Below are 27291 nucleotides of genomic sequence, written 5' to 3' on the forward strand. Positions count from 1 at the left end.
AATATGTTTTGTAAGGAGAAAAGAACCAAACATAATTCAGTTTGAAAAGGGATTGTTCCAAATTACAGATCATACCTTTTAAGATATTATTATATTCTCTTATTTAAAGAATACTTTAATACAAACAGTTCATGTAATAACGTAGTTGTGTTTCACTATGTAGTCTTCAGGAAAAGGAAAAGCAATCTGGCAGTTACGTGGAGCTTCATCACCAATCGTGATATGATCAAGTTTCTTTCATGTCAAATTTTGACGCATGCATTAAGGCTTTTATTGTGAAGAGAAACTTCTTGGTCTTTGTAATGTCACGTGGGCTCTTCATGATGCCTACCCGCCTACCCGTTCTTCACTTCCGCAATTTGATCGCTCATTGTGGGTGGACTCCATCCCCTCCCTTCACGCGTCCCAACAGGTGGATGAAACATTGATAGGGTGCAGCAGGGAGCACAATACTGACAAACACCACTCCAGCAAATGCAGTACTAACATCTTACAAAGACAACACATTGTCCCATTTCTGTAAAAAAACAAAACAAAAACGGTGTCCCAGACATGAATTGGAAGACAAAGATTCTTGAGAACCTAACTGGAAAAAAAAATAAAAATCTGTTTTATTGTCACCATATTATACATATGCATTCCAGTATAAGACACTTAATGCAGATGCTTCTCAATATGACCGACCTCATGGTTTTTTTTTTTTTTTTTTTTTTTTTTTAATTCTTCAGTCTTAATGCTTTTTGTGAGTATTGGAAGGAACTATTTTGACAGAATAAATATAATTTAGCAGAAAATGCAGTGGATACAGTGAATTCAATAAAATCTAATAAACCAACAGGAAAGTTCCATTTCAGTGTTACTACAGTGAGGTGATAGTAAACAATACATTTACCACTGCTTCCTAGACACACAACCAGTTCACAATACATAACACATATAAGGGAGGTGTGAGTAAAAAAAAGCACAGTGATTCTTCAAGTGACACCTCCAATAGCCCCAGTCCATACAATGAAATAGTGTACAAGATTGAGGCCAGTCAAAAACAAATCAAGTCCAGTGCTGCAGAACATTTTGGAGAGTTAACTCTCAGAAAGATGAGCATAACGCTTAAAGAAAACGTTATGTTCTTTCTTCCCTTTCCAGTGATAAATTGTTTATGCACATGCCGAGTCTTGCGTTTGAGGGCTTTTTCCATCTTCCCCATCTACATCCTTCTGAGGCTCTTGCATCTCTGGGTTGTCATCCATTACTGGGTAGACCACTGAACAGAGCTTTTGGCACAGATGTGTGATTTTACCTGGATGCAGTTGGAAAAGAAACACACCGCCTTAACATCTTGACCCTGGCATTCAATTATTAACCACACAGCAGTTTAGCTGAATGGGTTTGTAGCCATTCTAGTTTACCTGGTATTAAGCAGCACTATTCAATGCTATAACCAACGTTGCCTTACCCATAGCAACATCAACGGCCGGTGGCTTGTTTTCCCAGTAGACTCCCAGAAGATATACAGGCACACCGGTCATCATGATGGCCAGGCCGATGCCACAGACTAAAGGCTGGGAGTAAAGGGAAAAGACCAATAGGAAGGCCCAGAACAGCAGGTAGATCACGGGCCATACCAAGCTCACCTGGAGGATAAGACGACAATCAGAACTGTGTTGAGATCAGAATGAAGTTTTAAATCTGAGAGCTGGGTTTAAAAATTGAAATAAAGGATTAGTTATTCAGCATTTAACATGAAACATTGTTTTTTCCCTCACTTAACATTTTTGTTGGCTGAATGGTGGCGCCCATGCTAAAACAAAAAAGACACCACCCATAGCAGCCTGTTCACTAGCATATTTTCTTTTAATATGCCAACATTTGTTATACGAGTTATATATTGTTGATAAGAGCTGAACTACGGTTATCAAATGCAGTTCACTTGATTGAGTGCTTCATTAACCTTTAAGCTCACTACAGAAACTTAATATTTCTTGTATCTCGTTCCATTACAATTATTAAAAATTTGGTGATCTTGGTTTTACAGTATAAATAATGAATTACAGATTTTGTGTTGCTAATATTGGACAGGAACAAAACTTTTCCAAGTCATATCCAAGTTCATCTGTGTCTCTACCTTGATTGGTCGATACATGTCAGGCTCCTTAATGCGCAGCACGATCTGCCCGGCGATAGTGACGCCGTAGAAGAGGTAGTTGATGAAACCCACGTAGTTTATGAGGGTGTAAATGTCACTGGTACACAGCATCAGCAGAGTGGAGATCAACTAAATGTGTTGTGAGGAGGAAAAAAATGTTTTTTTAAACACACTGGGAGGACGCCATTAACAAGAAGTAGAGGTTGTGATCTTGTCAGGACTCACAGTGAACAGCAAAGCTGGGATGGGAGTGCAGCGCTCGACGTGAATCATGGCCAGCAGACGAGGCAGATGACCTTCCCTCGCACCAGCGAAAAATAGCCTGAAAGCAGAACCAAGACAGTTAAGTCCTGGGAGCAGAGCCAGATGGGGGTTGCTTAACGTGTGCACTTATCAGACAAGCAAACAGTTCAGGAAGTGCACAGTTCGTGTGGTAATGGAAACACCAGTGGAAAGAGCAGCAGCAAACTGAAAAGTGAATCAAATCAGAGACTTCTTCATATCTGACAGGCTTCTAAAAAAATCATTCAAGAAGTTTCCCTCCAATGTGAAATGGAAAGTGGTCCCAAAGATGCATGTTTTTTTCCTGTCAAACTCCTCATTTACACCCTGTTTTTTCTGCACATCTACAACTAATGGGTCAAAAATCAGCATTTCATAATCAAGCACACAATACAGCAACTAGAGAAGCTCTGACTAGAAGACACATAGGACAGACGGAGAGGACAAACTGACCGCGACGATGTGAAGAGGGAGCCATTGACCCCACCGAAGGTGGAGAGGGCCACAGAGATGGGCATAATCCATGACATTACTCCTAGAAGTTTCTCTCCAAATGTCTGGGAGAAACATTAGGAGTAGAGAGAGGACAGGAGAAAATGATTCAAACACTTATGTGATGAATCACGATTAATCAAGCTTTTTAAAAACCAAATGCAAAACAGTAACAGATCTCATGCTACAGTGAGGTCAGGTCAATGGCTGCTCTGTATGTCAGGATGAGCACAGACTCAGATTTGTCATTAACGACATGCCTTTCGAACATGAAGAGTTACACAAACTGTGAGTCTGCTTTCTTACCACTGCCACAGCATTGGAGGCAAGCAGCTCCTTGGGGCTCATGGCCGTGACGTAGGCCACATTGGCAAACACGTAAACGAAGGTAACCACAGGGATAGAGATGTAGATTGCACGCGGTAGATTCCTGGAAAAAGGACAAATGCAAGTCATGGTAGGTTAATATTAAGAGGTTTCAAATATATTTAAAAAAAAAAGATACTGATATTCTGTCTCTTTGTACACATCTCATCCATGTGTTTATGGAGGACAAATAGTAACAAAATAAAATATGAACAATACAGGCATTAATTCATTCAAAAATTGTCTTTGTTGTAAGTTTAATTTGCAATTAAACTAATTTGTAATCACACGCACACACACACACACAGTAAAATAAGTAAACATATTTCACATCATTACACATAACTTAATTTCTGAACTGATTACTTTTGGTTTCTTTCTATGTATGGATTACTTGGGTTGTTACCAACACCTGGTGAAAATTTCATGTCAGTAGCACCTTTAGAAATATGTTTACTATGAAAAATTGTGAAGTCTTCAATACTTATTTTACCCGCTGTATACATGTACATTTATTTCTGTAATGTTTATCCTATCCATTAATTTCCCTCATATATATGAACCATAAATTACTATATTCATATTAATTTTGATGCATTAAATGGCAGATTGCCTACCTATTGAGTCTTTATTTTAGCACATTTAATCTTTGATTAAATTGAGTTTCTTTTTTTCCATACATTAACTTTGCATCATATGGACAAATTTGATAGGCGTACATACCTGTATGGGTCGACCAACTCCTCCGTGACGTAGTTGAGGAAATTCCAGCCTCCGTATGCAAATGAGCCTTGTAGAAAGGACAGAGCTATCAGGCCGACCTCATAGTCTCTGAAGGTCTCAAAGGCGTGTTCTGGCTCCAACCAGTAATAGTGACCTGGAAACCAAAAGACAGATTTTGCTCAACTGACGACAAGGGTCTTCTACATTATTCTCCTCCATGCCATGCCCTGAGCTGCAGAGGGCACCAGACACTGCAACTACAGGTCAGAATTATCATTTGATTATGAATGCATTACTGTATTTTAATCTAGATTGCAGTTGTAATGGTATTTCAAGTATTTCATTTAATAAAATTTGCAGTACACTTGTACCTTGCTTTAGCCATAGTGGGATGTTCTGGGCCAAGAATGAGTTAATCTATGTGTAGATTATGAGTGAGATGAAGAGCTATGAATGACTCTTTCAGGTTAGGATCAAGAATCCTGACAAGGGAACTAGAGTATATGTGGTGGGGTGGGTGTAGCAAAACTGTCATTTCCCTTTTCTGGCTGACAAGAAATAAGAGGAAAATAAAACCATGAAATCGTTTTTTGCATCCAAGTGAATCTAATGGGAGGGTTCAGTAATGAAGATTTGTTCATACATTTTCTCTATCCCATCACGGTCAGTTTGGTCCATTTCTACTGCTCTATTCCCTTCATCACTTCAGCTTTCCTGAGCCATCAAATCAGTCATCATTCAGTTGAAAAGGCCAACGAGCCAAAAAAAAAAAAAAAAAACTGGGAACACCAGCATTAAGAGAGACATGAAGATTCAGCAATGAAAAACAACAACAACAAAAAAAAAAACTACTACCTTTGCATATTTGGACAAGACCCGTGATTATGATGAGTCCCAGGGCCAAAAGCTTCCCAGCGGTGAAGACATCTTGGACACATGTGGCCCAGCGCACACTGTGGCAATTCACCCACGTCAGCAACACTGGGGACAGTAAGAGAAGACATCACATCGATTTAATGGCACAAAAAAGTGTTTTTCTAAACAGAAAATATATACTGATCAGTCATAACATTATGTCTCCCTTGTGCCTCTAAAACAGTTATCACTTATCAGAGAATGGACATGGTCCTTCTGAGGGTGTCCTGTGGTGTCTGGTAACAGTATGTTGTTAGTGGGGGCCTTTGGGTTAGTGTTAGTGGGTTGAGGGGAGGGGCCTCTGTGAATCATCCCACAGATACTTGAACAGTTTGGGATCTGGAGAATTTGGAGACCAGGTCAAGCATTTGATCTTCTTTGAAAACTGGTCTATTAAAAAGGGTGAACAAATGACACTGATACTTTGTAGTAATTCCATTAACTTAAACGAAAATGCACCTTGAAGTCCATTAAATCTGAATTAGGGGTTCCTGATTCAGGGCTGACAATCTCAACCTGCTGAGGAAGTGAACCCCGTCTTATTCAGATCTGTCATAGACATCCTCTGCAGAACAGTCAAATACTTGTGAGATCTTTTGCATCATTTTCAAGACTAAATCAACTGCAAGAAATTGATCTACAACATCTACATATTAAAGATGGAGAGCAGATTGACTGATGCAAAGAGACCTAATTTCATCAAGCTCTGTAGTTTTGCTTTAGTGTTCTTTTAGGACAGAAGTTTGTGTGAAGTGATTATATTGGAAAGACGGAGGGTTTTGGTCAGCTGATTGTTGGTAGAGATCAGAATGCATCTTCAGGCCTCATTCAATAGCCATTCATTAATCAGTTTTATTTATAACTCACGCAGGCAGACGGCAGCCAGCAGACGTAGGCCAGTCCCTGGGGGAAGGCAGGAGGGAAAGAGTGGCTGCAGGATGTAGTTGGAGAAGGTGAGAGCGATCACAGCCTGATTGGTGGGGTAGATAATCAACACTGCAATCCACAGACGCAGGAACCTGGGGGCCAACACAGGCATGCAGTTAATGAGGGATGGAATGATTGAACACGGCATCATACACACAACAAACTGTGGGAGAAAATCGGACTATCAACAACACAATTTAATGGTAAACAACAGGAATTAAGCATATTAGCCAGGAGCATTATAGTAATTCACTGGAGCATTTATTAGATAGGAGAGAGATGAAAGGAACTGGGTCAGCATTGTGAAAACATGGCTGGGAGGAGGAGGTTTATGCTAAAACTTTCATTCCTTGCATACGGCTTACTACAACAATGGCATGTCCATTTTTACATCACTCACCTTTAAACCCCCCTTTTTAGAGTTACCTTGCTGTGAATCATTTATTTTATGGTGTGTTTAGGTCAATTCTTCTGTGATTGATAGTGTATTCTGGTTGCTTATACTTGTACTGAAATGCAGGCCAGGTTAGACTAAATCTCTGACACTAAAGCTAAAGGGGGGATGGGTTGGGTGTTTCCCCACCATTATAATAGGAGGGTGCCCCACACTGAGCCCCCTGCACCCTCGAAGGTCAAGTTAATTGTATTAACCCCCAAAAGCTGTAAACCCAGGGAAAACACTGCATTTTCTATAGTTTTGGCTATTTGTTATTTCAGTATGGCCAAATGGATTTTAGGATTTGTAGTCCTTAGAAATGGCAAAAGAGAATTTATGCTGAGAGGAGGTGGGATGCTGGGAGTTGTTTAATCAATAAAACGTTATCATATAATGAACTACACAACACACCAATGTTGTCAGTGTCATGACAATCAATAATGACGTGGAGGAATGAGGCAACAAGGGTAAAAATGTTAAATGTTATCAGTGTCCCTACATCACCACTTATAGTAGATCGCAAAATGTTCAGTCTCGCACACTGAGAATTTAATTTTAGCCCACTAGAGAGAAACACCATTTGTTCTCACCCAGCCAATCCTCCAAAGATGTCCTTGACGTAAGAATAATCTCCTCCTGACTTGGGGATGGTCACACCCAACTCTGCATAGCAGAGGGCACCGATGGCTGTGATGACTCCAGTGGTGACCCACACAATGACGGCCACACCCACTGAGCTGGCATTCTCTAGGACCCCCTTAGGACTCACAAAAATCCCTGATCCGATGATGTTGCCTGAGAGGGTGAAACAGAAGACGACACACGTGCAATTAAAATCACACAAACAGTAAAATCCACCATCTTCAATTAAAACATTATTAGCAGCGACAGACTAGTCAACCGGAAGCGTCCACTGGTGCAGGATGTGGGCCATAAATGGAAAACTACTCCAAAAACTCATTTCCTGTGACTTAATTTCCCGTGGTGCTCATGTTTTACTATCTGATAACAATTTCTTCCAACGTAGAATTAACTCCCTGAGCGGAGAAAGCAGAGCACTTCATAATTACCGCTTCAAGTAGAAAGATCCTTCTGGTTTACAGACTGAAGTCATTTCATGAAGAGGTGCCAACAGAATGAGGAGGAGACCAAGATGAGAGGCCAGCTGTGTTCCATTTAGAGTCTGCCACAAAATATCCTATTTGGGGCCCGTTTGTGAAATTTATCTAAAAGTACGCTCTGAGACACAGCAGGTGCACCCATGACGAATTTTCCATCTGGGCTTCACATGGATGCTTTCTGTGTTCTGTCCATGGCCTTCAGTGCATTTAGTCCATGTGGGCCCGCTGTGTGTCAACAGGCTTGGAGCAGCCAAAGACTGCACTTCAACCGGCCAAACAGTCGTCTCATACAAGCTCCCTGATTAAGAGCCCATATGGGGAAAGCAGTGAGCTTGTTTGAGCTTAATTTACCTCGCTGTGGAAAGATTACAAATCTGCAGTCGAGTCATGATTTCTGATTTACTCTACGCCGATAGGTGGCTGAAAGCGGCGCACGGTGGCTGCAGCCTTTGTTTAGTGTCTGAGGAGATGGCACATTGAGTTCATATCCTGTGACTCCTGGGAGCAACAGGAAAAAAAACAATCCAAGTCTGAAAGCGCAGGCAGTGTTTCAGACTGGGAAACACCCAGACGTCAGGGAATGGGAAACTTCTGGGTGACTCTTTTAGAACCACTGAAGGGTGACGAGTAAGAACGGAGGCCACAGACGTAACTTATTATCCTGATTATTTTGGAGATTTCGGTGACTTACCTTCAGGGGTGATTTTAAAATTTGAATCAGACAGTATTGGTTGTTCCTCACTATACTGCTTGAATAAGTCCATCTTTGTGGTTCAGCATGATGGCGAGATCCAAGACCAATAATTGCTCGAAAGCAGCAATTTCCCGTGTTGTTCATTTTGCACAGCTTATTGAATTGAATTGAATAGCATTTAATCTAAATATTGTTGCTCAGATGGCTATCAGCATCTAATCTGAGTATACACTCAACATTGGACCCCTGTTTCCACCACAGTACCTACACAGAAGTCCAAAAAAATAGATCTTATGCTCTGGGTAGCTGCAGCCTGGTGTGGGACAACCCATGGATTTGTATCCATAATAATCATAATTAGTACATACTACCACCACAACAGAATATAAAGGGTAACTTTTCTTTTTGTCGTTTGTGCTGCAACCACGCCAACCACCATGATGATGAAACCTGCAGTCTTAAGAATGGTCAGCAGCCATTAGTGGGATTGCTTTTCATTGACTTTCCCCCCTCTGCATGTAGGGTAGACTGGCAGGCATGAAACATGCTTCACCTCAACCAGCTATGAAAGGTGAAGATTAAAGAGCAAGCGCTAGATGCATGATGGTGGAAGTGCACCAATGACAGAGAGAAGCTGAACATGGAAATGGAAATTCGATAAAAAAAATAAGAGATTTCAATTTCGTTAATGCTCGGCCCACTTTTGAATCAGCGCAGCTTGAACTACCAATTTTCTTTACAGATGGAAAGGAAAATGGGTCTTTTTTTTATTATTAAAAATGCCAAATGTTTGGGTTTTTAACATGCATACACATCACCAGAAAGCAGCCATATGAACTGTAAAAAATTCCGTGGGAAAAAAACTGACTTGGTTCTGAAAATATTATAGTTCATATAGTTTGTATTTGTTCAGCAGACCCTGACTTCACTCACCCACTATAATGCCACAGGCGCTGACCAGACCGATTTGCTTTTTCAGAGCCACTCCGGAGCTTCCTCCTGCATCCTTCCCGGCGTCCTGCTGGGGGTCTGCGGACTCCTTCGACTCACTGGCCCGCCTCAGGCTGCTGCTGCTGCTGCTGCTCCGCTTCCTCGGCACCCCGGTCATCCTGAGCACCTGGTCCTGTGTGTGTGTGTGTGTGTGTCTCTCTCTCCCCTCCTTTGTGGTTCAGTGGAGGCAGGCAGGTCCCTATTAAGCCTGTTAAAGCAAAACAAAGAAAACCCAATTCATTCAGTGTCCGTCTACGGAGTAATTTCTCCACCACTTCTTTCGGATGTCATAGACGCTGATGGCAGTCTTTCCATCTTTTCAGTTAGCAACACTAAAACTACCAAACGCACCACAGCTTCAAGCTGCAACAAGATAAACGACACATTTGGTGATATGATGAGGCTTATCATAAAGAGCACAAACACGCTTCAATTATTTGTTTTATTATTTGTAATTTAAATCAGACAAGCTGGGTTTGACGCGGCGAGTTTTCTTTCTCAAATTACCAACAAGACTGTTGGAATTTGCAATTAGCCCCTCGTCGGGGACCTCGTGGTCCTTTTTTTTGTTTGTTTGTTTGTTTTTTTCCAACCACAGTTTCTTTACAAAAAGAAACTCTGTAAAGTGCTGACTCACCTTTTCCAGCAGCCGCGGACACTTGAGATACCTCTGAAAGCTGCCTCTTATGTGACGGACTTCATGTTTGGCCTTGTTCCTGCCGGCTGGCGGCGATGAGCGGACAACAAAAGACCTCCAGCTGACAACCCCGATATATAGAAAAGCTGGTTAGTATCAACCAATCAACGCGGCGCAAACTGTCAATACATCGCTAGCCCCGCCCACCGCAGTGAGACCACTGTCGGATCCTCCATTGATAAATTAAGCCTATACCACCCATAGTATTACCTGAAGGAAGACAATGTTCCGCCTTAACAACTGATTCAAAATGTGAGGTTAAGTTTTCGATGGTAACGTCTTTCAATTGCACTTATTATAATTAATTGTTCAATTATAAATAAATAAAACTTGGGGTGGTATAGTACATAAAATGCAGAGGGCATGCTGTACATCCTCAGATAAGCAGCCCTATTACTAAACACTAATAAATCAGATTATGGCTGGTGCGTATACAATCTGCATAGTTTTCAATTGAAATAGTAACAAAAATACATATTCCATTCATTACCATGCTGTTTTTCGGGCGTACATGACATTTAAATCCTCCTTTGGCTTCAGGCGTTTGTCTCCCTCAGCCCTCTGCAGCCTGTGATAAGAGCACTGCAGAGGCCTGAGGGAGACAAACGCATGCAGTGTATGCTGCATGATTAGACCAGACAGGGCGTGTTTACACACTTAGACTTGTAAACTCCATGTAATGTTTATGTTCACGTAAGACACAGAGAGGGGAAGTATAGAAGAGGTGGCCATCAGGTGGTGGCATTACACTGAATGGAGAGAATGACAGTCTGCTGTCCTTCCATGACCTTTCAGAGGCGACTTAATGAATTAACAGGTGAATTGATGCAGTCAAGGCATTAATTTATTTAAAACTCACAGGTTTGCAAGAATTATCTACCCTGATTATACAGGTCTAAGTCTTGGAGCTATGGATTCCTCCTCACACCAACACAACATTTCATAGGACACCTCTCAGTTGCACCTCAGTTGTACCGTTTGGTTGACCTGTGACCCATCAAATCATCTGAGGTTGACACCTGCTGGACAAATCGCCCTCTTACAGCTTTCCTTTAAAATAAAACTATTCTCCTATAGACACATTAACAGTCCATTGAAAGAACTTGCAGAGCTGATGGAGAATATTACAGTGTCTTTATTGACATGGTTCAAACATACAGAAACAAAAAGGTACTAAGAGACAGCCCCAAACAACATGGTATGTGACCTGAAGAAAGTAGCCTCCGACCATCTCGTGTTGGGGAGTACGGCATGTTGTCATTACACAAGTATGGAATGTGTGTTTGATAAGGCATAGGTCCAGCAGGGATGGAGTGCGTGTAAATCTGCAACACCTGATCCAAACTGTAGGGGGGGAAAAAACTTACAAAAATAATGACGAACCAGTGGTACGGTGTTTGATCTGACACCAATGAACAGACTTCACAGCAACAATACACTGTGTTAACAGGTAATATTCTGTGCCCACTCAAACAGACTCCAAAATTTGGTTTATTCAATCAACTTGGCAGACTTGGAAGTGCCCACCCCCAGACTACACTCACTTCAAGGGTCCAAGGTTTAACTTTGTGTACAAAAAGTATCAGACCACCCCCACCCCCATCCCACCTGCAACAGACTCTTGACAACAAACATGAGTGGACTCCTGTTGTCGGGTGTGCTCATGTGTCATCTTCACAGGCCGATGGTGTAGGAACGGCCTGCGGGGTTGTGGATGGCAGAGCAGGAGGGCTCGGTCACAGCCCATTCATACCAAACCTTCTTCCCATTGTTGCAGCGCCAGAATCTCACTGTGACATCATCACCTCGGGATATGGAGATGGGTTGCTATTGGAGACAAGGAAAAAGATGATTAGTATGAAATTTGGGCTTCTGCATTTTACTGAGTAAAGACTGTGTGACTTACTTTGAGGGGGAAAAGGATGGGGAACCAGGAGAACATTCCAGGTGAATGTGTATCTGGTTTTATACCTGCCACACACACACAGAACATTGAAAAAAATGTTTAGACTTCAGCCTAGACAACATGACTTCCTCCTTATTCAGCTGACTTACTGAGTGTGACATCTTTGTACAGTGTTGTCTCAAAGTAGCCCGCAAAGCCATGGAGCACTGAGTTACAACCAACTGAGAATCTGAGGCACTGATACCGATTATTGTTCATGTCTGAAAGGAGGAGAAAAAAAAAAGTTGTTAAATACATTAAAATGGATCATGTTTTAATATATGGTTTACATTTTTATTCTGTCTACCTGTTGTGGGGTGTGTGAAGGTGAAGCATGGCTTTGGTTCAGCCAACTGGTGGAAGTTATGGAGGCGCACTACGTAGGGCGTCTCAAAATGGCACTCGGGGTCCTTGTCACGTTCTCGGCACCCACGGACTTCGTTATAAAGCTTGGAGGAGGACAGAGGAGCAAGGAAGGACGTGTAGGAACAGGGGATGCTCACTCCATCATCTAAGGTTGACATGAGACATGGAAAAGAGAAAGTGATGTGAGATTCAAGGAAGCATAGAAGCTAATGGAGGATGTTTACACGGTGTTATTGGTGGTGCCAGTAACACAGAGCTTGAGCTTTAATGACTCAGTGTTTCCGTGTGGGATTTTCTTTTAAATACAAGCACCTTTGAGAAAGTGCTGTGCTCCATCTAAGCACTCTGGGGAGAGTTCATTGTCACCAAAGGATCCAAGCAGCTCGCTGACAATGATGTCAGCTTTCTCTGGCGCTGCCCACTCGCGCATGTCACATGACACCACTGTCACCTGATCACCCCACTCCTCAAAGCGCCAGTTCTCTAGTCTGAAATACATACATCAACAACAGTCAGTAAGTTTCAGGTTTCACTTTGTTCTACAATAAAATGCTATGAAACTAAATGTGATGTCTGAATACAGAAAAGAGGTTACAAATGTGCCAGTGTGAAACTTCACAAAAGACTCTTAATTCCACTTCATGTATTTTGATGTTAAATGTCTTTTGGGACCATAAGAAAAATCCGTCTGATATACAGGACATTTTCTTTATTCCTTTGGTTCAACCAACTGTGGTGAAATGAAAGTTGTTCAGATTCACACCTAGGACACACTAACTAAACTACTAAACATACTTCCTGAGTCTACCTTGCATTACAGTCGCCTGAGACATCCTCATCTAGCCACATTCAGGCAGATTTGGTGATGACATGCACTCAAAATGTTATGATTGCACCTCGGCCAAACATTAGTACTCGACTCACGTGATTACAGCGTTGGGATTTTTCTCCACAGCGTACACCCTCAGCTTCCTGTCTGCCTGCCTGGCAGCACGCAGGGATGCATTGACCAGAGGACCCCTGCCTGCTCCCAACACCATCAGCACCCTGTGAAAGACAGACACTATTTTAAACAGCGCTGCCATTTAATGACTATTAGAACATTGGGTAAAAGAAATCATGTTTTTTTTTTAAAGTATGTTAACCCGTTCTCATACAAGATGTGTTTCTATGAAGGGTAATGTCAACGAAGGATTGTGCTGGTTGCAAAATATTATCTCAGAGTACTAATCATAATATACAGGTCAAAGCCTAACTCTTCTTTGGGATTCTTTAAGACAGATTTGGGTCCAGATACTTACTGAACATTTGTGTCTTTCTGCTCCTCTGGAACTCGGTCTAGTAGACACTTGTATACAGCCTGCACAGAAAGACAAAAGAAAGACAAAACAGGTGCCTCAATCTATATTCCATTTGCAACACTGGCATTTATCCAACCTTAAATCCACACAAGTAAAAACTGTCTTGGCCATAAAAGCTCCTGCTTCATTAACAAGTAAATGTTCACTGTACAACACATACAGAATTATAAGTGAGGCCAAACGGCTACACTGACATTTCTATTTTGTCTGCCATCAATCTTCTGGATGCTTTTGTTGATGAAGAAAACTCACAGCAAGTACAAATTCAGTTTATCCAGCAACCTGAACATTAACGCAGACATAGTGTGATCTTCATTCTTGTTTTTGTAGATACTCTAAATCAAGGGTCCATGGTGACCTATCGGAAAATGGACCATATTTGCATAGCATTTGCAAACGTTACAGGAGGAAGCAAAACATTTTAAATGAAAAATGAAAAACCCAGACTCAAAATAAGAACAACTGCAAGGTGATGCTGCAACTAACAAGTTGGCGAAGGTGCCTCTTTCAGGTTTCAAGGAGAATTAATGGAACAAAGGACATCTAGGCATGCATGTTGGAGATGCTTAATGAGACAATGTGCCACATATATTTCAACACACACAGTTTGAGTGCACTCCTGCAACCATTTAAGAAAATGAATGCAGAACTATTCAATAAATGGCCACACATCAGGCAAACTGTGTTGGAATCTGCACAAATGGAGCTGCAGATATGACTGGAAGTGATTCTCTGATCATGATGAGCAGCAAATTTAGCCTAATATCCACTTGGTATGATGCTATTGGCCAATGAACTGGGTTGGACACCTCAGTTGTAGTTTTTTAGGTCACGATCTCCCCTTGTTCTGGGCAAAAACCTAGCTCAGTGAAAACATTTTATTCGCAGGACTATTGGACAGACTTCTCTCTTGAGAGTACTCTACTTAATTGCTGTGGTTTTCCAGTACTTTACCAGCATTTCTGAAGCTGCAGGTCAGACTGTGTTTCATGGTTTTACCTGTTGGTACTGTGAATACTTAATAGGATCCTTCTCAAACACTTCATATGTCTGCGACTCCAAGTTGTCCATGAGGGGCTAAAGAAAGGAAACCATAAAAACTCTTAAAACATGAACATCAGAAAGGGAAAAACTTCAAGCACCAACATCTGAGTGAGCACTTCCTCACCTGCAGAGGTGACTGCAGATAGTCTTCATAACCCTTGGCAAAGAGCTCATAGGCATTGGGTGCGGGTCTGTTTTGGTTGAGGTATTCCAGGTACTGCAGGTATGATCGGAAATCCTTCTCAGTGTGACGGCTGGTGCCTGTGAAGATGAACTGTGCTTCCAACTAAGAAGAGAAGCTGTGATTAATAACTTTTCTGCATTTGGGTGTTTTTTTTTTCCTTTTTTTAAAATCAGTGGAGCCAAGCCAGTTGCAATAGTAATTGTTATTATTACCTTGAAAAGACGGAAGATTATTCTCTGATGGGCTTTTGACAAAACAGGGAAGCCTTTCTTATTAGTCAGAAAGATGCTGGTGGGGAGTATGGCTGCTTTGATTGGTTCCCCAAGCCATTTATCAAACACAGCGTCTGATGGCATGTCTGCTCCAACTTCAATAGCTTCAGGGGCACAAAAGGCAAATTTTCAGTACCAGACAACACCGCAATTAATTCTTAATGCACTGATTTCCCCCCAGGTGGTTGTTTCCCCACTGTGCTCTCTCACCTAGACAGATCCTCTTGTTGTAATCACAAAGGGTTCTAAATGAGTGCCACCTAAAAAAAAAGAGAGAGAGAGAGAACGAAGAGGTAAGTAAACAAAACTTCACGATTTGAAAGGAAATCAATAACAGCCGTTTTAACATGCAGGCAGCACTTAGCTGCTGGGGAAGTGGACTGGCGAGAAACTTACCAGCTCCAAGTCTTCTCATCAATGCTCATGTCATCAATACAAGCAGCTGGTTCATTCTCGATCAGATCTTCCCGCATGTCCTCTGATGCCATCAGCGGAACACGTATCCAGAACTAATAAACAGAGGGCAACAGCGGTTAAGTGATGAGTTCAGCTGTCTGCCTGGTTACTCTGCCATCTACTCGTTTATTGAGTTTCCCATTGCAGCGTGTCTTACATTTGAGGTGTGGTGTCCAGTGTGGATGTGGTTTAGCAGCAGTCGGGCTAGATTGGCATTACGTGGGCCCTTAAGAGGGATCATGAAGACAGGCAGACCCAGGTAGGCCGAAAAGTTTAACTCTTGTGCTAGAGCCTGGAGGGAAACGGAGAATGATGGGGAGAAAGATGAAAACGCATATTGAGGAGAAACTGGACGAGTCGACCGATGCACTAAAATCACAAAACATTAACAAGCAACGCCAACGACGGCCTCAAAAAGAGACAAAGATTTTGTCCAAATTGAACAACTTACGGCCTCCGAGTTTCTGCGCTCGGTCTCGATTTCTGAATCGGCATCGATCCATGAGGACAGCTTCCCAACTATGAGAGTATTCCAGTCTAGAGAAAGCACAATGTCATATGAGAATCCGTTCTCAATACCTCACGTCTTAATTTAATTAGTCAGTCACAACATCCATGTGCAATACGGACCTACAGTTTACAAACTGAGAGTCAAAAAGACTTTCTCCATTGTGTAACAATAAATAATTAACTATAATCTCATTTTCAACACAGTGATATTTGAAAGTCAGTGATAGGTCCATAACTATACCATACACTCACGTTTCACTAATGAACTTGTGAATGAGTGTACATAGCAGGTAACAAAACAAAGGAAATAAGTCCTGACTCTGATCTGTTGTATTGGTTGCTTTGTAAACACAAATGCTGTAAGTGACCCATGCATAATGAGAAGAACATATTCAGAAGAATCAATTATAATTTTAGAACATTATAGTGTCCTATTATACACAGTATATTAGTGTCAGTAGGATGTAGTACTGTACTGCTCTTAATTGTCAGTGCACTTCATTTCATTATATTGTAAGAAAACCCCCCATCATGTAATTCAACTTTTGAGCCAATATGATCACAATCCCTTATTCTTTATGTGGTATCTGATAAGGCCTGTTATCAAGGGTACGCTTCGCCTTTTCTGGAGAGAGTCTAGATTTACAATAAAAACTACAGCCACCTGACATAAAAGAAGACACAGAAGACATGAACACGAACCTCTGCCACACAGCAGCAGGTCTGAGCGGGTCTGGGCACCGGCTCGAGATTTAGCGGGCTCCAACTCGAACTCCCTCCTGAACCTCGGGTGGAACAGGGGCATGCACAGGAAGTCAAACCTGGACAGTAGAGAGGCAAAAAGCACACAGATTAGCGTTTATGTGATTTATTATGTCAACCCTAAGTGAAAAATAGCAATGTTTTAATTCTTCAGACAGTTCACAAGTATTGGTCAGTGTGGCCTCTACGAGCATCAGAAACACTTCACGTGTGTATGTATTTCTTCCAACTGGTTTATTCTATGCTATTTATTTTATCTTTTTATCTTTTATCTTATCTCTTTTCCGCTCAGTCTTATGTCGTTGTCGCCTGTTCTGTGTGCCCTGCGCGCCGAAATAAAGTTTACCTAATCTGAATCTGAAACTGTAAAGCATCGTTGTGATTGGGCACGTGCTGGTAATTCACCGGCTAGCTTAGCGAGCATCACGCACCGACATGCTAGCAAACCAGCGAGTCCCTGTCCTACGGTTATTTCAGCGAAAAAAAAAAACAACGCGCAGGTTTAGGCATTTTTCTCACCCAAGTTTGGCGACTGCAGCTAACGTGTCAGCTATCTCCGGCACACAATTTAAATCTCTCCCGCAGGACACTCTGCCCCCCGTACTGACGGACGCCATGATTCCAGCCGACTGAATGAGTCTTGTTGGACCATGTTGCTTTTGCTTTCGTTGAAACTGACGCCATCTTGGATCCGCCTGGACAAGCAGTGTGATTATTTTCAATGGTCTTTGGAGCCGAAATGGATTCAACAGTAGCCCAGTTGCATATCTCGCGAATTGCCGCGATAATTGTCCGTCAATGATTTTTCAGTTTATGAAGTTCACTATTTTCACTGTTGAATTGAAACGTTTATTTTTTGGATTCCCAACAGAGTAACAAAAAGTTAACTGTCTGAATAATAAAAATAAATGAATATAAAACGTTACAAGAATGATTCATTCTCTATTTCTCATTGCTTGTAGAGGGTCATACATATCTGTGACATCATACTTCAGATAATACCACAGTTTGGAAAGCAGATTTGTGGGTGAAGAAAATCCATTATCGTAATCCTTTACAGACAAGCTGAAACTGATGAAAATGGTGTATTGGCATAGATGAGCATATAAGGTTTGCAAAAATGGGCTTCTGTGGATATCAAATTCACAGCATGAAGACTTAAATATCAGTTGCATAAACCTGCCTGTGCATGTGCACATTTGTGCAAGCTGTCATATCTGCAAGAGCTATAAAAGGGTCAAAACTAGGCAGTAAAAGTAAAGTAAAAGTCAGTGGCAGTGTTCCCTACAACAAGCCAGGATTGGATTTGAGGATTTTGCACATATGTTTGCTCAGCTTACCAGCGGATGGATTCTGCTCTGAACGGTGTTTGAGGAGTACTTTTTACTTGCCTTTTTCAGAGAAAACGTTGTTCTCATTTTGAGATCAAGGAAGGCATCTGTACTTCATCTCAGCATTATGGCTCTGGAAGATGTTTGTTGCTTCAAAGATAGGCTTGCACATCACGAGTGCTTTCTTTTAGAGGATACAGTCACATCTATTCATATGCCTGATTATCACAACACATGGAGAATGAAGACATCTACAACAACATGTGGGGTTCCAATTAACTTTTTCATGCCACCTTGCCCACCAAACCATTCAGTGACAGTCCAAAGGCCTTTCCCTTTGTCTCATGGCACAACAACCCTGGGTTTCATCTATCAAGGTGGGGTGATTGCAGCTGCAGATACACGTGCCAGTGCTGGGGGGCTTGTTGCCTGTCCGGCTGTTCATAAGATTACCCCTATTCACTCTCATTTAGTGGTCACCTCCTCTGGTAGCGGTGCTGACTGCATGCTGTGGGAGCGGATTCTGATTAGAGAGATTCGACTCTACCAACTGCGACACAGGCGACGTCTTTCAATACGTGCTACTGCCAAGCTTCTCTCATTCATGCTGCATCCCTTTAAAGGTACTGAAGTGTGTGTGGCTCTCACTCTGTGTGGCTGGGATAATGAAGAAGCTGAAACGGACTGTGTAATGAACTTGGAGGAATCCATACTGGCTAACAGAAGCTCCTCAGCTGTTCTTAGTAACCAAAATGTGACTGCAACAACACATTCACCATCCCCTAACAATGGTCCAAAGGTGATATATGTGTGCAGCGATGGAGCCTTTTTGCAAGGAAATGTCTTCTCTGTGGGCTCAGGTTCTCCTTATGCTTATGGAGTACTTGATGGAGGGTTGGGGAGTAACCTCAGTAAAGAAGAAGCCATCTCCTTGGCGAGAGAAGCAGTGTTCAGAGCCACTCACAGGGATGCCTACTCAGGGAACAATGTGGACCTCTTCCATATTACAGCCCAGGGATGGAGCCAGAGAAAAAGGGAGGACCTGAAAGAAGAATATTACAGAGACATGGAGAGGAGGGCTGCAGATCCAAAACGAAAGAAAAAAAGTGGCAAAACTAAATTCTCCTAATCAGATCGTAGCATTTATGTGTAAATTGAGAAAAAAATGTGTGAATTTTGACTATTTTCAGAGTTCAACAACTTTTGTCTGTCCTGAAAATTTTATACTACATAATTCCATTAACGACGAATAGTAATAGAGGCTAAAATGAAACTAGAACCCTTGGGTCTTAGTTTTTCTTTAGCGAGACATTCACTTTCTGTTTTTGTCCAACTAATTTCCCTTGAACTTTATTAACTTGCAATACGAGCCTCCACAGACACAAGGGGCGCTGTGTATTTTGGCGACATCTCGCGATAAATGTTCTTCGTCTTCCACGCCGGAAGTTGCTTGCTCATCATACATTTTCAAAGATGGCTCTTGCTAGTGTGTTGAACAGTGATTGTGCGGATTTTTCGTTTGATAGTTACCAGCCCTTTGCTTTTGGTTGCGAGCCCGGACACAGCGGTCTGGGACACGAGCCCACACCGGGGGACAACCTCAGTTTTTCCGTTAAAAACCCGCTGTGCGCCGTAGACGAGGACGGCGTCGAGAGGAAAATAGAGTTTCTGCATGGCACCACCACCTTAGCATTTAAAGTAAGTTAACGAGCCCATCGCTGTGGCTAACTGGCGTCATGTGGTTCATTTAAAATGCACGGCTGTCGATATTGGCGACTGATAAATCTTATGAACTCTGTAAATCCATCTCCACGGGTTATATGACACAACATCTCCAACGTTAGCATGCTAGCCTGGCTACAAACCGCTTTCTCATGGCAGACATCCTCAGTGTTTTGTGATGGTCTCTGACATTTCTACCTGTTAAGAAATGAGGACTGCTAACTAAAATGGGGACAGTGTCTGTGAAAGTAGCGTGTTTTCTACTTCTTCATGGTTTTATCTCCATGTGAGTATTGCATCCAAATGACTTGGCCATTAAGCGGTTAATACTGGACCGTTTGAAAAGATAAATAAAATGTGTATTGAAAGTCAGTTTAACGATGCATTAAAATGTGTAACAGGTAATCGCATGTCGATTAAATCAGTGAGGATTTTTTTTTGTTTGTTTCACGTGAGTTTTGTGTTCATTTAATTAATTTATACTGTTGTGTAAATGTTGCACATTTTACAGCAGATAGCTTTTCATTTCGTTAAAATTGATACATAATAGTCGTACTGGACATGAGTAAAATATCAACCTAAAGCTCACGTGGTGCGTTCTTATCATCACTCGTCTGTTTTTATGTCTCGCAGACACTCACACATAATCAAGCACACACGGATGCGTATACAAAATAGGAATGATGAAACAGTACAGTTGTGGATATACTCCTTGGATCTTGTAGGAGGAATGAACAAAGTAGTATATCCACATGCACTGATGAAATAAAGAGGTACAGGAGTTCTTGAAAGAATCTCATTCGTTTGTGTTTATTTGCCATGTTAGGATTTAGGCAAATGCAGATTAACGTGTTCATGTGGTTTTAATTTCCTCTCTCTATTTTTTTTCTCAATAAAGCCCATTAAAAATACCCATTAACTGATGCTGCGAGTAAGAACGTCCACTAAACTGAACACATGAAAGAACCACCCTGTTCTGTTGGCTTGATATATCGCTTCATTACAATGAGCCACTTGAGCTTTTCCTCCCTTTGTCAAACACGGCCAAGCTTCGTAAATGCTGAGCCATGTCCCCGTGGCTGTTTTTTTTTTTTTTTTTTTTTGGGTCTATTTGGGGGATTTGTTGATAAAAATAAAAGATAAAAATAATGCCAGCCTTACCGCTTAATCCTTCAATGAAAACCTCTCCAGCAGACATCTTTCTCAGACTGTCAGAATCTGGTGTCTTCACTGTAGAACTACACGATTTTTGTGACTGTCAGTTCAACAATAGGGGATTTTGGAGGAAAGAGTAAAAGTCTTTCCTCTTATCCAGCAGCTCCCTGGCAGAGCTGAACCACATTTTACACCTCTCACTCCCACAGCTGTAGAGCAGCAGCTCTTTGCTTTAATAGGGACAACTACTGCAAGGTTGACTACATGATGGTAAATAATCTATACATGTATAGCAAACAAGACTGTATTGGCTGATCCAGTCTTAAAGAAAATTTCCCTTCTTGGAGATTCTCAGAGGCTTTTCTTATCTTAATTCAATAAAGTACAATAATAATATAAAAATAAATAGCACTGTCAACATGTGTTCGTTGGAGTTATTGCAGCCTTTGGGTGAATGTAGAATGTAGTAATATTGAATGATCATCTCCTACTCCCACCTCATGAAATGGCCACAAATTGCTGTCTGTCTGACTTCATGTTCCAGAGTAAAGTAGACATTTTGAAGCTGCAGGAGTGTGGTTTTGATTTATGACAGACTGAAAACAAATAATTACAAAAGAAAGGCTTGGCTGAAGCCTGATACTGAACACACCATTTAAAAAAATGCCTGGATTGACTCTGATATCACCCTCTTATACTGATCAGGACTTCCCTAATAGCAAATGACCTTATTAACTAAATAGCAGTGGTGAGAAAAAAAAATCAAAAATGTATTCTAAACTGGCCGGTAGTGTCCCAAATGTTTGCACTGAGCCTATAAGAAGTACAAGGGACACAGACATTAGTGGTGTTGAGATCTGTTTTGGTTACACTTTAGTAAATGCGAGCACATGTGCTCAGTCTGACCCATACATTTACATAGACAGTACATTAGGAATGAATACAGTCAGAACTGATGTGAGTATCTATCTGGGTCATCTTCTATTGAATGAATTCAGTGTTTATTAACGCACACCTATATCTTATTAAATTTGATTTATTGTTGCTGCAAACATTTAAATTAGAATCTCTATTTAGAACGATTGCTGTCCTCAACAACGTCTGTGAAAACGTAGCCACTGACGGATGTGTCTGTCTGACTGTGTCGTTCTCCCTCTGCCATCCTTCACCTATACGTTCCTTCTCTCTCTTTTGCCTCTCTTAGTTCCAGCATGGAGTTATTGTTGCAGTGGACTCTCGGGCCACAGCGGGCTCTTACATCGCCTCACAGACGGTCAAGAAGGTGATCGAGATCAACCCCTACCTGCTGGGTACCATGGCTGGAGGAGCCGCAGACTGTAGCTTCTGGGAGCGCCTGCTGGCTCGCCAGTGCCGCATCTATGAGCTACGCAACAAGGAGCGTATCTCGGTGGCAGCAGCCTCCAAGCTGCTGGCCAACATGGTGTATCAATACAAGGGCATGGGACTCAGCATGGGAACCATGGTGTGTGGCTGGGACAAGAGAGGCCCAGGTAAATACAACATTCTGCAGTTTTGATATAGGGTTAGGATTTATTCTTGATATAAAAATGCCTTCTGAATTAATTTAAAGAGTTTGCCCATCAACTATGAAGGGAAATGATATTTTTGTTCACATGTTGTTCTCAGAGTTATCCACTAGATGGTACTGCAGCCTCTGTTTAGCTCGTCCCCTCCTTTACTTAAAGCTGTGGCTTTTGGATACCACACAGTGTGAGGCTGTACATCACACAAGGTGTGTTTAAAGAGGCCGCCACAGTGACACAGTAATGGGAAATCGATGAGGCTGGGACTGCGGGCCAGTGGGATGATGGACGTCGGGTCTCAGCCCTGGACAATTGGGTCGCATACATAATGTCTGTACACCCGCTTAGATCGATGCCAGCTTTGTCTGGAAGGCAGAAGCATCTTTGTGAACAATGCGGGGGCCGCCGATAAACTAACAAACGCAAATGACATGTTAAACCCAACGCAATCTATTGGGGAAATCATGGTCCCTGTATAAGTTCAATAGGTGTGGGAGCTTTGCCATTCCTCCAACAATGTCAGTGATTGATTGGAGAGGTAAATGTCATGTAAATTAAATCAATCGCGATTAGGCGGGAAGCTCATTAGCCGGCTACAATCATGTCAAGCGCACTTATTCCCCCTGATGAAGTGTCTTAAGCTGTATGCAAAATAAATCGAATAAACGCGACATTGAGGACCTTGACAAATATGGCTCTCTCTAATAACATTAAATGTTATGACACTTGTAATCAGTGTATAGTTATTGCTTGATAGCTCTGTAGAAGCTGTACCCTGACTATATTCTGTGTGGCACCCTCCAGTCCTCCCTGCAAGGACCTGAAGAGTTAGTAATAAAGGATATGTGATTAAACAGGCTGTAGCCTTGTGACAAAGAATATATTATACGATGCCTTGTCTGAGAAGACGCGTGTGGCAGTGAGTTCAGTCCCAAGAGGGTGGTGTGATGACGTTGTTGCCCCCCCCCCCCCCGTCTGTACAACTGCTGCTCTCTTTTTATTCCTGAGCCAGTTGTGAATTCTAGTGGGAAGGACAGATGACAGACACTGACCCATTTGATACCAGCCACCCATGCATCGCGTTGTCCTCCTCACCTACAGGTAAACGCTGTCATTCCAGCCAGCTGCACAGGCTGCTGTTTAAAGAAGGCTCCTTAAGCACCTGTCAGTTGATTGATGGTGCGGAAGGAGCCTCTCCCGGCCCTCACTGCTGCATCGCTCCACCACCCAGACGACGTGCCCCCATTTCCACTTTAATGTGGGCCTTGTAAATTTCATGTTTTTAGTTTTGAGTACTCATCACAGCCTGCATGTGTTTTTTTTTTTTTTGTTTTTTTTCCCTCCATCATCAGTGTTTCAGGTGTACGGCGCCTTGAGCGAAATCCCGTTGAGCTCTAGAAAGAGCGCAGGTGTGTTTGTAAAGGAATAAATGTGGGAAGTGTTTTCGGGTGCCGCTCTGGTTCTATACTTGGACCTCTTAAAGAGTCCTCATCCACCTCCGTCAACCGCGCTACTCAACACAAGAGGCTGCCTTTACAACTCTCTCTCCCTGCCTATTATGTTTTTAACGAGTCCCTTACAGTTTTCAAGAGGAACAGGCAGGACTTGGAATGGCAAATTACCCCTGTGCATAGGCAGGCACTGGATGATTATCATGGCAAGCTAACGACAGGCTGAGGAAGCTGCAATTTGCCAGTTGAAAGCAATGGTAAGCTATTTTTTCAGAAAAGCAAGTGGCTCTCTATTCCTAATAGACTGTCACTAGTTGAGCTGAGAATCTCTGCAGCGAAGTGAAGATGTGCAATCGCAGGTCATTTTGAAGTCCTGAGCGATAGCGGCGGATATTAGGCCATTTTATATGCATGTGTTCCTGCGTTTCTCAGTGCGAGCGTCGTTTTCTCAGATTTGGCTCGGTGGAAGCGCTATGAAAAACGTGCCTTTTAGCAGGCTGCCTTTTTGCCATCTGCGGGCCGGCTGTGGGCGAGCTCGCAGGCTGGTGCTACTCACCCATTCCACATCGCTCCTGTGTCGGGGCCTAGTGAGTGTGTCATGGCGCGGAACAAAATGTCTCGCATGTGTCCACAGAGCGTGGTGTGGAGCAAACTGTCCCTCACGGCTCCATCAGAGCATTGTGCGTCTGCAGTGCATATGGGATTACGTGTTGTGTGGTGGTCAGCTTTGGCTCCGCGTGATGTTCGAGTGTCCCAGTGAACGAAACGTCTGCGTGCGCAGGAGGCTCCGAACGCGCCGTTATTATCTGGTGTCCGCAGAATATGTACATGTTTTTTTTTATTATTATTATTTTGTCATCCCCTGTGAAGTGTGAGATGCAGTTACCTGTGCAGCTTGTGGGTCGATAGTTAATTTTTGGCCTGTTTGCGGGGATCAATAAGATCTAGTGCAGGGCCCCTGGGCAGAGAGCGATGTGGCCCTTGCCTTGTCAGCAGGTTCCCGCGGCCGGCTTCGTTTTACTTGAAGAGGATGCAGCTGTTCATATCTGCCAGCCTTACTTCACTTGGAGAGGTTGCAGCTGTTCATATTCTCTCTCTGGAGGGCACGGCGCGTGTGCAATTACAAGATTGTGTGTTTGTTTGCGGGAGAGCGCTGGTGTTAAATGTATGCTATCTCAGGTTTTAATGACAAACCTCAACACCTGAATCTGTGTTTTGCGCTGCTGTTTCTTCCCTCCCTTTGTCTTCCCATCCCTCTCACCTGCCTTTTTGTCCTCTCTCCTCAGGATTGTACTATGTCGACTCAGAAGGGAACCGGGTGTGCGGCGACTTGTTCGCGGTGGGTTCGGGCTCCATGTACGCCTACGGTGTGATGGACAGTGGCCTGCGGCACGACCTGACCGTGGAGGAGGCCTGCGAGCTGGGCCGCCGCGCCATCTACCAGGCCACGTACCGCGACGCCTACAGCGGAGGGCAGGTCAACCTGTACCACGTCCACAGCGAGGGCTGGACCAGGGTCTCCCAGGAAGACGTGCTCATGCTGCACCAACAGTACAAAGAGCAGGCATAGTTGGGGAAATTCAAAAAAGAGGTCTGAGGGTGGGGTGTAGCTGGTAAGGGTAGGAGTTTATTCTAGTATCCAATGTTTAAGTTGTTCTAAAATGTCAGTCGAGTTGACCTATAATAAAAAGGACTTATCTGCCAATTGACTTCCACTTGCATCACTTCTGTAACTTGTTCCAAGCGTAAAGCTTTATATTCAACATTTTTAACAATGTTGGCCAGCTCCGCTCGCCCTGCACGGTGTATGATTTGAGGGCCTGCAGAGAGGAGGTGCAGATGACTCAATCATGCTTTTAATACAGTGTGGGAGTAGTGTGTTGCTTGGCCTACATACACTACATTTCATTTGGATCACCCTGGAAAACTACTTATTCTTTCTCAATAAAACCTGTGATGTTCTTTTTTTTCAAACGGTGTCGTTTTGGTATTTTGCTCGACGGCTGATTCGACCTTTAGGTCAGAAGGCACCGAATAGCATTTCACGCAACTGACTCTTTGTGTGTGTATATACAAAAGAGTCAGTTGCGTGAAATGCTCCCTCACGGTCTCATCATCTTCTTAACGTAGTTGTTTTGCCTCCGCTCGGGTTTACATTTCAGTCATCTGTTCCCCCAGCTGTCGGGATTGTTAAGTTACATCCGAAGCTGATTCGTCTCCTATACGTTGCGCGTTTATTATCGGCAACTAGCACTGTCTAAATAGCGCCGTTTAATTGCACGGCAACAGCCTTGGTAATTGTGCCTTCTGAATTGTAACAGTGTGTTTTCTTCCCCTCATTGATAATGTTTCCTTCCTCTGCTCACGTCGCACTAATACGTCTTTTAATTGGAAGGGGAAATTTATTCTTTAATTCCTCCCTGACACACTTAGCTCCTCAACGTGCGATGTGTGCCACCCTGCCACGTTGTTTTACAACGTAACGACCTGCACAGGCAGTGCGTGCCCCTCCAGCAGTTTTTATGGTTTGGAATAAACACTAATAAAAGGAATGGGGTAGACATCCTAAGCCGGCGCACTTCCAAACCATGGTTAAAAACTAGTTTCACAGGTGACTAGACAGCAGATGGAACAGAAATAGGATTTCGATAAATGGAAATGAGCGGGTCTCATCTGTGATGCTGTTCTTGGTAAATGAAGTGGTGGGAATTGCAACATCAGTGGAAGCAGATTCTGACGGTGGCTGTGCACGTGCCCATGGAGATGAATCACGTCTGAGCAGATGTGTATAAAAGCGCTACAATTATTGAAAAATCAAACCTCTTAACTGTCCCCCTTATTTGGGGGATGGGTTTTCAGGACTGATTTTATTTTTTTCTTTTATTTATTTTTTTTTACAGACTGGTTAAATTAGGACTAAATTATATGCTTATAGTAGTGGATAAACACTAGATACTTGAGCACCATTTAATATACAAGGTACTGTATTGTGTTAGAAGGGTTTTCTTGATTAAATATAGCCTGCTGTAGAGACTGCAATTTGTTTTTCATAATTGGTTGATTAGAGGCCATTTGAGCATAGCATAGTGGAGAATGGTTTTCATATAGAGCACTTTGACCCAGGAAAGATGAATAATTTCTTTTCTCTGAGCTCCATTTGTACCTCATTCAATCGACATGCTTCTTGGGAACATGTCAATTACATCTATCAGTTGGTGGAAGAACAGATTTTTTTAGGCCTTTTTTTTTTAGTTGTACTATATTGGTTTTGTAACTATGCTAAGAACAGAAGTTGCCAAGTTAAATTTCAAAAATGTATCGAGCGATTTGCCACGATGGATGTAAAATTCTCTCTGGACAGATTTATTTGCTGACGCTGGAGTACACAGAGTACACAGTTTG

The 27291-nt window shown here is 42.5% G+C and overlaps 4 protein-coding genes across 5 annotated transcripts; 2 read left to right on the forward strand and 2 right to left on the reverse strand.

The window, feature by feature from the left end:
• Window positions 1–587: 587 nt before the first annotated feature.
• On the reverse strand, window positions 588–10294 carry slc7a8b (solute carrier family 7 member 8b). 2 transcript variants are annotated; one of them, XM_047589735.1, is made up of 13 exons: window positions 10277–10294; window positions 9727–9847; window positions 9033–9297; window positions 6875–7079; window positions 5789–5940; window positions 4862–4987; window positions 4007–4160; window positions 3224–3347; window positions 2879–2982; window positions 2369–2465; window positions 2123–2272; window positions 1454–1631; window positions 588–1297 (listed from the first exon to the last, which is right to left on the reverse strand). In XM_047589735.1, the coding sequence occupies exons 3-13, from the start codon at window positions 9205–9207 to the stop codon at window positions 1155–1157; spliced, it is 1608 nt and encodes a 535-aa protein (XP_047445691.1). In that variant the 5' UTR covers window positions 9208–9297; window positions 9727–9847; window positions 10277–10294; the 3' UTR covers window positions 588–1154. The 2 variants fall into 2 exon arrangements, with proteins under 2 accessions (XP_047445691.1, XP_047445693.1); XM_047589737.1 differs by lacking the exon at window positions 10277–10294 and having other exon boundaries at window positions 9727–9861.
• A 609-nt stretch (window positions 10295–10903) lies between these two features.
• prmt5 (protein arginine methyltransferase 5) lies at window positions 10904–17329 on the reverse strand. Its single transcript, XM_047589734.1, has 16 exons — window positions 17206–17329; window positions 16627–16745; window positions 15866–15951; window positions 15572–15706; window positions 15355–15467; window positions 15169–15218; window positions 14899–15062; window positions 14627–14788; window positions 14458–14535; window positions 13399–13457; window positions 13022–13144; window positions 12410–12585; window positions 12039–12242; window positions 11842–11952; window positions 11693–11757; window positions 10904–11613 (listed from the first exon to the last, which is right to left on the reverse strand). The coding sequence occupies exons 1-16, from the start codon at window positions 17301–17303 to the stop codon at window positions 11461–11463; spliced, it is 1896 nt and encodes a 631-aa protein (XP_047445690.1). The 5' UTR covers window positions 17304–17329; the 3' UTR covers window positions 10904–11460.
• A 974-nt stretch (window positions 17330–18303) lies between these two features.
• Window positions 18304–19146, forward strand: psmb11a (proteasome 20S subunit beta 11a). The gene is made up of 2 exons (XM_047589431.1): window positions 18304–18680; window positions 18801–19146. Exons 1-2 carry the CDS (start codon window positions 18304–18306, stop codon window positions 19144–19146), a joined length of 723 nt encoding a protein of 240 aa, XP_047445387.1.
• Window positions 19147–19457: 311 nt separating this feature from the next.
• psmb5 (proteasome 20S subunit beta 5) lies at window positions 19458–25858 on the forward strand. The gene is made up of 3 exons (XM_047590400.1): window positions 19458–19715; window positions 22099–22405; window positions 25176–25858. Exons 1-3 carry the CDS (start codon window positions 19491–19493, stop codon window positions 25457–25459), a joined length of 816 nt encoding a protein of 271 aa, XP_047446356.1. The 5' UTR covers window positions 19458–19490; the 3' UTR covers window positions 25460–25858.
• The last annotated feature ends 1433 nt before the right edge of the window (window positions 25859–27291 follow it).

The sequence above is a fragment of the Mugil cephalus genome, chromosome 7, assembly GCF_022458985.1.
Source record: "Mugil cephalus isolate CIBA_MC_2020 chromosome 7, CIBA_Mcephalus_1.1, whole genome shotgun sequence".
Lineage (NCBI taxonomy): Eukaryota > Metazoa > Chordata > Actinopteri > Mugiliformes > Mugilidae > Mugil > Mugil cephalus.

Bases quoted from the DNA above. Each gene is read 5' to 3' on its own strand.
- psmb5 (XM_047590400.1), top strand. From the start codon at position 19,491: ATGGCTCTTGCTAGTGTGTTGAACAGTGATTGTGCGGATTTTTCGTTT. The intron at 19,716-22,098 runs GTAAGTTAACGA...TGCCTCTCTTAG, and splicing joins CCACCACCTTAGCATTTAAA to TTCCAGCATGGAGTTATTGT. The intron at 22,406-25,175 runs GTAAATACAACA...CTCTCTCCTCAG, and splicing joins CTGGGACAAGAGAGGCCCAG to GATTGTACTATGTCGACTCA.
- slc7a8b (XM_047589735.1), bottom strand. From the start codon at position 9,207: ATGACCGGGGTGCCGAGGAAGCGGAGCAGCAGCAGCAGCAGCAGCCTG. The intron at 2,273-2,368 runs GTGAGTCCTGAC...CAACACATTTAG, and splicing joins TCCCAGCTTTGCTGTTCACT to TTGATCTCCACTCTGCTGAT. The intron at 1,298-1,453 runs GTAAGGCAACGT...AACTGCATCCAG, and splicing joins GGCCGTTGATGTTGCTATGG to GTAAAATCACACATCTGTGC.
- psmb11a (XM_047589431.1), top strand. From the start codon at position 18,304: ATGCCACCTTGCCCACCAAACCATTCAGTGACAGTCCAAAGGCCTTTC. The intron at 18,681-18,800 runs TAATGAAGAAGC...TTCACCATCCCC, and splicing joins CTCACTCTGTGTGGCTGGGA to TAACAATGGTCCAAAGGTGA.
- prmt5 (XM_047589734.1), bottom strand. From the start codon at position 17,303: ATGGCGTCCGTCAGTACGGGGGGCAGAGTGTCCTGCGGGAGAGATTTA. The intron at 11,953-12,038 runs GTAGACAGAATA...TCCTCCTTTCAG, and splicing joins CTTCACACACCCCACAACAG to ACATGAACAATAATCGGTAT. The intron at 11,614-11,692 runs GTAAGTCACACA...TGTCTCCAATAG, and splicing joins CCATCCTTTTCCCCCTCAAA to CAACCCATCTCCATATCCCG.